This window comes from Scomber japonicus, chromosome 8, assembly GCF_027409825.1.
Source record: "Scomber japonicus isolate fScoJap1 chromosome 8, fScoJap1.pri, whole genome shotgun sequence".
In the NCBI taxonomy this organism is placed as follows: Eukaryota; Metazoa; Chordata; class Actinopteri; order Scombriformes; family Scombridae; genus Scomber; species Scomber japonicus.
Genome location: NC_070585.1, coordinates 13,279,382 through 13,290,656, shown reverse-complemented (window position 1 = coordinate 13,290,656; position 11,275 = coordinate 13,279,382). Strand labels below are relative to the sequence as shown.

The window sequence follows — 11,275 nt, the reverse complement described above, 5'->3', positions numbered from 1 at the left end:
GTTCCTCGCCTTCTGTCTCCTCTGAAAACAGGATGTGCCCTTCGTTAGGAAGGGAAGTTCCATCATGTCAAAGCCAACTTTGTTTGTTGCTATCCTGAACAGCTGTGGCCTCAATCAGTCATCTTCCCCTTTCTCTAAGTGGAACAGACAACACAGGAGAAGCAGGTTATTCTATACCACCTCTGTGTGTTCCCCTATTGTTTGAACACTTTCCCTTTTGGTCTCTTTCTGTTCCCATTATTCGTCTTTCCTTTACAGTATGTCACGTTTTAAGGTAATTCGCTATTACCCCTCCTCCCTCTCCCCACAAATCAGTGCCAGCTCCTGTCTCGGTCAGGAGGGTTAAATAGCTGGCCGGAGTTCAGAGCAGAGCTCAACTTTCTGAACAAAATGGCTTTTAATAAGACATAATCAGACAGAGAGCAGTATCTTCAATGCAGTCTTTCTTCCTTTGGCCACTGCCACTAACATCATGTCAGAAAGTAGGTCTACCCAAGCAGCAGTCTATCCATAATGTATTACCTGGACCAGTGGCATGGATGATGGATCATATCAACAGAATGTTGGGGAATTTTTAAGGAGAAAACAATGACAATTCAATAAACTGCCGGTCCCTGACGTCTCTGTTTCCAGAAGGACAAACCTTTACCCGACTTCTTTCACCACTCCAAATCCAGACTGCAGTAAGCTTTGTGACTACATTTCAAAGATTGTTGACTGTTGGTTAATTCAGCATCAGACCCAACTCAAATCTTATTCAACAGAGCAAAAATAATTTTGCATACTTCAGCAGGATTATTCTGCCAATGTCACTCAATGGAGGAACTGACTACTGAAAAATTGCACTTTACAACCACAACGTTCACCTCTGCCTCGTCTTTTTCCTTAAGCGGTGTTGTTTTGACAACAGGGAGGAGTCAAGTCAATTTTATTTATATAGCGCCAAATAATAACAGAAGTTATCTCAGGGCACTTCTCATATGGAGCAAGTATAGACCATACTCTACAATATTATTTACAGAGACCCAACATTCCCCCATGAGCAAGGAGACATCTGTAAATGGATGACACTTAGTAGACCTACACTACAGTGAAATGACAGCCAAATATAAACACAACTATGTAGGGCAACATCTTAGCTAGATAACTGCACGGATGCTTTTTTTTCACAGCCAACTCAAACAAAGCAGAACAGTTTCCTTCCTCCAGTTCAAAGCTGGGATTTGTAATAAGTTATAACAGAGTCAAAGGCCCAACGACTTACAGCACAAAGTCTAAATGAGCAATGTTTCTCACGGTACAACTGACGCACTTCCCCCCTAAGCTGTCCCCACATCGCCTTTGAGCTATATTTGTGGTTTTCCTGATACTGTGGCAGAAGCGAAACTCTGAACTCATAATGAGACTAGACATACAGGAAGTATGGCTGCAAACAAAGACGAATGGGTGAGGGCCTCCTGAGACATGTGGTGTGACACTAGCAACTGTCAGTTTGGGGGGAGGTAAAGGTGTAAGCTCACTGAATATAATTTGTTGTCAGTGCTGTCAGGAGTGTTTTTTTAGAAAACTGAAAGCCTTCCAATGTTGTGTGTAGAATCAGTTTTCATTTTGTTTCAGATTTAGATCCATTTAAAATCAAGGACAGACAATGGTAATATAGTCAGAATTTAGCTTTATTTATACAGTATGTGCATTCATCTGTACAACAATTTAAAAAAAAAAGAATATTAACAAGAACTGTACACTGAAACACCTGCATTTAAATGGCATTTGATACTAAACAGCAGATCTGAACTTGGAATTGAAATAAGTGCCAGCTGTAATCTTGAAGTACAAAGATCAGCCTCAATTAAAAAAATATGTATATAACACTGATAATTTAGGGCTTTTTCCTTGTATTGTATTTGTCGGAATTTCAAATATGGTGTAAATATGTCCTCTCCAGGCAGCATATTTTCATACACCCCGACAGATGTCTAGTTTCAGGAATGTGTCACACTTCTTGGACCTGATGCTGCAGGGATATCGTCTTGCTGGCTGGACGCGGCATTGCCAGCGGTCTGAAGGTGTTCTTGCATTTTGGAATGGAGTGGCCTTTTAATTTCTGATGTTAACCTTTTCCCCTGGAGCAGGCATGGGAGCGTTTGCTCCCTCAGATCTGCTCAGGTGTAGATCTGCCTGTCTGCTCAGCAGTAGCCGGCCGTGTCGCCCCCAGCCTGTTTCTCCCTCCCTCTTCGTAGCTCACTTCATCTCTCTGTTCACATCTCTGCAAGAGAAAGAGAGAGAGAAAAATATAAAAGCTAAGGAGCCAGAATAAGACACAGAATACACAGAAATATTAACACACACACTAGAATGCCTTGACTAATAAGGGAGCCTTGTAAAGATACAGGGGGAGTTACTATTAATATGCAGTGTTCATACTCGAGTAATGTTCAAGACCGATGATAGCAGTGGAGGTATGTTTAGCTCTCTGTGGTTTGTGTGTGCGCGCAGGGCCATGCAGGGGGTTCATGGTCCTCTGAAACACCACTGCTTTAGTGCTGATAGCAGGATCATAATGCTCATGTAGTCAAGTCTGCTATTATCACTAAAGGGCGTGCAGATAGTCCACCTGAGTCCCCAGACATGGCATTTACACACAAGAGGTGCTCAGAGATAAACGGGATAGAAACAAGGTGGCTACTACTCACTCTGTTTTTCAATGTGTAAGAAACATGCACACTGTTAGCGTCTCCACCTCTATTACATAATGCAGCCTGATGGCTTGTCAACTTTAGTGCAAATGGAAGAAAGGAAAGATTGAGTGATAGGAGGTGTAATTCTCTTAAATACGTACCAGCAAGTTCCCGGTCCAATGTGTCGATAAAATCCTCAAGTTCCCTTGTGTCTCCTAGCTTGGCTGCAGAAAGAGGACAGACAGAAAATGAATTTGAGAAACTAAGGGGGAAAAAATAGTAATGGAACATTTTTGTGGAGAAATGCAGTTCAGTTCAGTGGTATTTCCTTTGGACCAAATGCTGAAAACTAATCTAAATCCCAGTATTACATATGAACCAAACCAAAAGCAGCTCTCAGCTTCTTTTCTACACACTGAGATAAAGATAATCTTTAGTGCTATAAAACTTCCACAGCTGGATGGATCCCACCAAGATCTCTGTTGTATTCTCTATAGTCACCAACAGAGTGAATGACACCTCCTGGTCACCTTTCTTTGTTTTCATCCATTGAGATTTAACGGTATAGTCTGTACATCTGCATGCAACAAATTACAACAGCACCTGAGCCAGCTTCCCCACCACATAACAGCACAAATAACCCCTGCAGGAGACGTCACAGTCACAGCGGCAGTGCCTTTGTTGTGTAAAAACAAAAGAGCTGCCAGCCTAATGTAGAGGGGTTTTTGTGTAGTTGTGATAGTGATCAGAGCAAAAGTGATAGTGATCACGGTAAGAACGAGGGCTATCTGGATGAAGATAGGCTGATGGACGCCTCTAGTACCTTTCGGTGCCAGCGTTATGCCTGCTGTGTGAAGCTCCTCCTCGCTGGTGTTCAAACTGTTTCCCAAAGAAGCCTCACTGCCTGAGGGGAGAGGGAGACAAGGAGGGAGTCAGAGGAGATAATAAACAGAAAGCAACCACTTAGGCCAGCCCATGCAAATGATCAACAACAACAATGGCAACAATCTAACACAATGCAAGAGTTGAGCATAATGATAAACAACGTGCAGTAAAATGAAGGTAAACGCTTGCTTGCTGTTCATAGCTCCCAAAGCGTCATCTTTTGAAAGCATCTTGCCTGCTGAAACATTAGGGGGCCAAAATACTTTCAATAATGACGACACATGGGAGCTGAAAAACATACTTTCTTCTTTTATCTCATAACTGTTGACAAACAGCAGCAGAAAAAAGAAAAAAGAGAAAAGACAATCGCAAAAGATGGGTTATCCATAATTGCATTCCAGTACATTGTTGTGAGCAAAACAGCCACTTTAATAGAAGTGTACAGGGATGTGTCCTCTTGTACCGTTAATTTCATGCAAATTAAAAGTGTCAAGCTGCAGTTGTTTGGACTGATAAAAGGGCTCAACCGGCACCCGGGGGGAATCCACACACCCTCACTAACCAGTAAATGATGCACTAAATAATGCCTTTCCTTCTCTGCAGTTTATACAATAAGCAAACTTCATTTTAATCATAGTGATGGTTGTGCTGAACGGTAATAATGTTCTCGGGTGATGATTTTGTCACTCACTGTAATCTGAGTCCTCGACCCCGCTATCGTCCCCAAGCACAACGCGACTCTTGGCCTCTTTCAGGACCTGCTGGTAAACGTGAGGTTTGCTCTGGGGAGGGGCCTTCAGTTCCCCCACCACATCCTGGAACTCCTGCAACAGTTCGCCCAGCTCGAGCTCCAAGTCTGCGGAAAATGTGACAGCAGTTGGAGATAAATCACATTACTCCACAGGAAGAGAATTTTAAGATCGTCTGAGGTTATTTCAAAAACTAAAAGTCTGAGTAAAATGTGGCAGGTAAAATATCTTTAAAGCCCAGATAAAACTCAAGGTATTTTATATTTTGAAATAAAAACATCTCATTTTCTGATATGAAAAATAACTAAAGACAAATATTGTGTGGGTGAGAATGAAATGAAATAAAAACTAAAACCCAAAACCTGCAGTTGAAATTTATGTCACTGAGTTGTATCAGAAAACTGAATGTGTCAAACAGCCCCTAAGGCATATAAAACATCTAACAGCCTGTAAAACACCTGGTCTGTAAACTGTGACATAAAAATATTACATTTAAACCAAATTTGATGCTTTGGGCTGCAATAAAGCAAAACAAAATTTTAGGCATTCTCTAGACTGAATGCACCACCATAATGCAAATAATACATGTAAATAATGTTTACCCACCTTTTTTTTATCACAGTCATTTTATTAGGTTGGCATGACAAAGATTAACAATCCCCTGTAGGCTGTATATATAGCAAAATGTAGTATAGCAAGGATATATATAAGAGCACATATTCAAAGAGATCAGCACTTGTTGAGTGATGAAGGGAATATTGCCTACAGTATACTGTACTCAATTATGAATAACAATAAAGATGTACTTAAGTAGGAATAAGAAGTTAAAAAGACATTATTTGGAAATCTGCTGATTCTCTTTGTGGTTTAAAGTATTATCAATGTCATGTGATAAAACAGTTAGAGCAGGACACGGGTTTAAAAAAAAGTAAACTATAGGTTACAGCTTCTCTGAAAGCACTATACTGGTGGCTGATGTTTCTTATAGGCCGGTAATCATTATCACTGTACCATCATTACAAACTAATGTTTCAAGTAGTCGTTGGACTCACCTGTATTAATGTCTGCGGACATGCTGGAGCAGTGAAATAAAACACCACCAGGCTGCTGTGTGTGTCTGGCTTCAGAGCGGTTTAAAGCTGACAAGCGGGACTGCAGTTTTATTGTAAAGGACTCCACACCCGCTCAGCTATAACGGACCCGGCCAGCCAATCATGTAGTAGAGAAAAAAACCCAGTTTTACTGTAAGTGGAAAAAAGTGGGCGGAAAGTTTAAAGGAAAAACCAAACGAGTCAGACAGATGTTACGCAACTCAGATTGAGGCTTACATAGTTACATCGCCTCCTCATTATTCATGATTCATTTGATTATATGTATTTTATGTACAAGCAGTTGGCTACAATAAGAATTTACAGTCATTCTGGGTTTGAAGTTATGATTATTTCTCCGCGTAAAAACTCTGTCACACTATGAAATCAGCTTGAACCATAACTACAGTTTTAGTAGATTAATTTATACTCAAGTTCCTGATTCGTGAATAAAAGGCACAAAAATGAGCTCTTTCTCCACCTGTCAAAGCATAACTTTCAATAACACGCTATAGTGGCTGCTGTGTTGTAGTTTTATGTATTTTACGATATGGATATGTTTAGGATATGTTTTTCTTCTTGATATGTATGTCAAACCCATTTAAATGTGGGATAATAATGAACTTAATCTGTAGGCTAATTAGAATGTAAGCGGTGCAGTATTCTGCTCTATCGACAGAGGCCGCTCCAGTGCAACTTCTGTTCAAACTCTGTAAGGGCAGCTGTGCAGGTCTGCGGGTCATTATGCATTATCAAATTTCCACTGAGGTAGAGTAGAGTATGCGGAAGAACTACTTAACTTAATATGTACCACAGTGTGAAAATACTCCATTACAAATACAACTTCTCCTTTCAAACTCTACTTGTTTACATGATTTAGCATATAGGCTATATATATATATATATATATATATATATATATATATATATATATATATATATATATTATGGCCTATTAATGGAACGTTATTATTGATTAAATATTGTGTTTAATCTATGAAAATGCATTATTTTTATTTTGTTTCTTCAATCTGAACATGCAAAATAAGCAGTAAAGCACTAAATGTTGTGAAATTCCTTCTAAAATTGTAATTGAGTCAATGTACAAATTACTTTTCATCACTGATGTTTACATCTAGCAGAAGTGATTTATTATCTATTAATGTTACTATGTGAATGCAGCAAGAAGATTAAGCATTGTCCAAACTGTTTGTTGTCCAAAGTTATTATAAGTCAATATAAGGCTTTTGTGGTTAGACAGAAAAAACGTAAGACAAGACTGATAAAACATTAACAAAAAGTTTTTAAATATCAGGTGACAGGTGTACTAACAAAATCGTTGTGTAAGCACGTGGTATGGGCACATTAATCCTGTCCCATACAAGTTGGAGGAATATGAAATATGTAGACAACATGACCCATAGAAACACTTGAGTTGCTACAAAAACATGTTTTCAGCTCAGGTGGGTAAACCAGTTGTTCTTCCAACTTCTTCTGTGTCAGGTAAGTGCTGTAGGAGGAGCGTGTAATGAATTATGCTGTCAGCTGTGCAGGTTTAGGTTGCTGCCTCAGTCCTAGGCATTCATTTGCTGCCGTGTGATGGCGATGGGCCATGGGACTCCTGATAATATGAACTGGGCTGGACTACTGCAGGTTAGTGAGCCAAAAGAAATGCAAGAAATATCCGTTCTTAGGGTATAATTACTTTTGTCAGGTTCTTTGATTGAGTAAAAGGGATCTTTGGTGTATTACTTAATATAGTATTAATGTACTTAATATGTGATGGAACACCTGGAGAAGCACTGAAGCCCATTCAGAGCCTTTTAAAGATAAAAAATAAATTATTAAACAATTTCTGAAATTGCAGAAATATATGCAAATGTTCTGGGTGTTTTTGTATATGTGTATGTGTCTTTTTTCTTTGTGTATGTGTGTGTGTGTGTGTGTGCGTGTGTTATTTGTGAGTGAGAGTAATAGGTTAAAGATAAGCGTGGGGCATCACATTACCTTCATTGTACAGTTGCCTGCTTTTAAAAGAGCTCACTGAGGCATGAAGTTTGAACCTTAGCACTATCTTGAAAAGCTTCCAGACTCTTTCAAGTTCAAATGCAAAAAAAACAGTGCTGTCAAATCCTAAGGAGAAAAAAATGCTAGGAATTACACCTTACAGCTTATTTCTTCTCCCGTCAGAATCTGCTGGTTTTGGTCCATCTCAGGCAGATCATGGGTGGCTCTGCCCGGTTTCCCATCCCAGAGGAACAGGAGCCTGGTATTCTGGTCGGCTCACTTAGTAAACACTTTCCACCTCCGTACCAGCTCCTGACCCAGGAGTATCTGTGGATGGACAAAAACACAGGGAATTTCTACACCACTGAGCAAAAGATGGATCGCGAGGCCCTCTGCCCTGAGGAGACAAAAGATGAGGAATGCATTATTCTATACAATGCTATCGTGGGGCCCTCAAAAGACCTTATACAGTTTCCTGTGATCATTGAGGACATCAATGACAATGCACCTCATTTTGAAAACAATGGAATATACCTGAGGGTGTCTGAGGACGTGACAGTGGGGACCTGTTTCTTATTAGACGACCAGGCTCAGGACAGAGATTCCGGTCGTAATGGGAAGGTGCAGTACCACCTGGAAGGTTCTGATGAGTTTTTTAGTTTAAAAGTTGAAGACAGGTCTTTGATCATCCTAGTTGTGCAAACAGCTCTGGACAGAGAGACTCAGGACAAGTATCAAATGGAGCTAGTGGCCACCGACTGTGGCTCAGACCCTTTAAGTGCTACAGCAACTTTAATAGTCACAGTGACAGATGTTAATGACAACTGTCCAAGCTTCAACTCTGACAGCCCCCACAGTGTCACCATCCCTGGAGACTCCCCGAAGAACATGGTGGTTGCTCAGGTCACAGCCACTGACCTAGATTCAGGCCCAAATGCTGCCATCATTTACTCCCTTAGCCCCAAAGTCTCTGAGCAGGCCAAAAAGCTCTTTAGCCTCGACAGCCTCACTGGGTGCATCAGACTAACACAAGACCTCCAGAGTGACGACTCTGAGGAGCTGGTGTTGAAAGTGTTAGCTAGCAGCCCACATTGCCCCCCAGCAGAGACTCAGGTAACTGTATCTGTGCTCCCCAAAGCAAACCAAGAGCCGCAAATAAAGATCGGGTTCATAGCAGAGCATCAAAACCAGACTATGGTGATACCAGAGAACCAGACCCCCACTGTCTTAGCTGTTTTAGAACTTGACGATGACAGCAGCTTTAAAGGCTCATCTTTTGCCATCGAGGGCGAAGTGCCTTTTACTTTGAGCCCACAGAATGGCAAATATCTGCTTTCCACATCAAAGCCTCTAGACTACGAGATGAAAAAGGAACATCATATTTCCGTGGTTTTGCACGGAAGATCAGCTGAAGGATATGTGATCATCCCTATGCGTGTGATCAGGGTGGTGGTGACAGATGTCAACGATAATGCTCCTCATTTCCCACAATCTCACTACCAGCTTGAGGTGGAGGAAAACAACCAGCCAGGGATGTCACTGCTACAGGTTTCAGCTTCAGATGCAGACAGTGGAGACAATGGCAGGGTGACCTACAGGCTGGTCAAACACACATCTACCATCTTTAACATTGACCCTGTGACAGGTCAACTGTCTGTGTCAGCCTCTCTGGATAGAGAACAGCAGTATCTACACACACTGACCGTGTTTGCACGAGATTGTGGCTCTCCTGCCTTGGAGTCTGTGGCAACAGTGTCCATTCGTGTGGTGGACCAGAATGACAATGCACCTGTTTTTCTAACTCAACATTTCATCTTCTTCATCCCTGAGAATGTAGCACAATTATCCAAGGTGGGGAGGGTAGGGGTGACAGACCCAGACGAAGGGAAGAATGGGTACACAGAGTTGCATGTTGTAAACAACAGTGAACCTTTTGTTGTGGATAACACCCAGGGAACATTACGTACCACAACCAACTTAGATCGTGAGACAGAGGACCGCTATGAATTTTACCTGCTGGCCAGAGACCTTGGTCACCCAGTGTCTTTGACTTCCACTGCCAGGGTAACTGTCTTTGTGGAGGACATCAATGACAACCAGCCAAAAGTGATCCTACCCAACAGCAACTTCTCATGCCTGACCATCTCTCCGGAGACAATGGCAGGCACCATGATAACAAAGGTCTATGCCATTGATAAGGATTCGGGGCTGAATTCAGAGATAACATACACTGTTGTGGCACGAGAGCCAGCACACAATGACAGCCCCTTCCGGGTGGATTCAAGGTCAGGGAACATCACCTTAGCTCAACGTTTAGTAAGAAATGACCTGGGAATGCATCACTTGTTTATTGTGGTCAGTGATGGGGGGAAACCAGCTCCGCTTCATACCACTGTCTGGGTTAATCTGCTGGTCAATGAGAGCATGGAACCCTGCCATCTTGACAGTGCACCCACCTGGACAGGGCCACCTGACTTCTTGGTTCAAACTCCTTCAAAGGCCCCAATCTGCAAGGTGGAGGAGGGTGCTACCAGATCTGCTCAGCTGATGCTGTTAATAGGTTTGGTAATGATGCTGGCATCCATCTGTTTGCTCGTGTTGACAGCTGTTTTATACCTGAAACAGAGGAGAAGATGTCCACAACAGAAGAATGAGATTTCACTCAGACTTAAAGACAAATATTACTCTGATGACTAACAGAATAAAGCAAGCAATGTGTATAATCCTCACTTGCACAGTGTCAAGAATAAAATCAGCCTGTAAATAAAACACATTCTGAATATTCCAAAGGCTTCTTGCATTTTAATCATCAAATGTGTTGAATTATTCTGATACACAGTTCATTCAAACATTTGTCAACAGTTCTGTGGAGATTAAGTTTATCTATTTTCTGACAATATTTCATTTATGCTACCAGGAGAACACTAAAAAATGTGATCTGATAAGTGAAGTATTCAAAGTTACCAGCAGAGACTTGTATCTTGTGTATTCTGTGGAAATGGCGCTGTAATTCAATACACCTGGTCATGTGTACAGTATTAGTCACCATAAAATAGAGCATGTCAGAGCAAGGTATTGCTGAAATACCACTATTACAGTCATTATCTTTAGGGATTATTGACCCCTGCAGTGAGAAGGTGCCTGGGGTAATCGTCTGCTAAGTTGACTGGACCTTTCTCAGATTTCTGACTCTGAGTGATGGGAAGTCTAAAGTATTTAGATACACAAAAGGGTTTAATGTTCCTCCAATGAGGAGGTAATGAAAGTCTCTCAAGAAGCAGCCCTGAGATGACCACGGTAGGTGGAGAGCAGCAGTGGACAGATGAGAGACAGCATAGGGAAGGCACACCATCATCTCAAGTCACCACCTCACGCCTGTTACCCGATAGCGCCACTTCTCACTCACAGCATTGGATCGCACCAAAAGGCAGAAAACCTACTGTACTGCACCCAGTAACCTAAAAGGCTTGTTGTTTTGATGACAGATGTTTGGAGCTTAAAAAAAGAAATCTTTACAAAGGCAGTTTATCTCTCGTGTTACTGATACATTTGCTATGCTGAGTAACAATTGGGACATCAAATCAGGTTAAGTGATGCATAAAGTATGAATGAGTCAGAGTGAAATGTGTTTACAAACCTGTGCACACACAATTGCACAAAGAGGGTAGGGTAATTGTTTTAGCTTTTACAAAAGACAACATTATTTTTTATCTTTATGGTATCAAAAACTAATTGAGCAATGCATTCATGGTGCACCTGCATAAGAGAGGAAAGCAGGAAAACCACAAGTCAGAGTCTGTAAAACACAATGTACAACAACCTGGTTAGTCGAGAACAAGGCTTGTATAACATGAGTGGTGTCTCTGAG

At 41.4% G+C, this 11,275-nt stretch overlaps 2 protein-coding genes across 2 annotated transcripts; one reads left to right on the top strand and one right to left on the bottom strand.

The window, feature by feature from the left end:
- Nucleotides 1-1,719: 1,719 nt before the first annotated feature.
- si:dkey-27i16.2 (regulator of cell cycle RGCC-like) lies at nt 1,720-5,483 on the bottom strand. The gene is made up of 5 exons (XM_053323258.1): nt 5,365-5,483; nt 4,255-4,419; nt 3,502-3,582; nt 2,840-2,902; nt 1,720-2,266 (listed from the first exon to the last, which is right to left on the bottom strand). The coding sequence occupies exons 1-5, from the start codon at nt 5,384-5,386 to the stop codon at nt 2,259-2,261; spliced, it is 339 nt and encodes a 112-aa protein (XP_053179233.1). The 5' UTR covers nt 5,387-5,483; the 3' UTR covers nt 1,720-2,258.
- Nucleotides 5,484-7,005: 1,522 nt separating this feature from the next.
- pcdh20 (protocadherin 20) lies at nt 7,006-10,104 on the top strand. Its single transcript, XM_053323244.1, has 2 exons — nt 7,006-7,053; nt 7,591-10,104. Exons 1-2 carry the CDS (start codon nt 7,006-7,008, stop codon nt 10,102-10,104), a joined length of 2,562 nt encoding a protein of 853 aa, XP_053179219.1.
- Nucleotides 10,105-11,275: the final 1,171 nt, after the last annotated feature.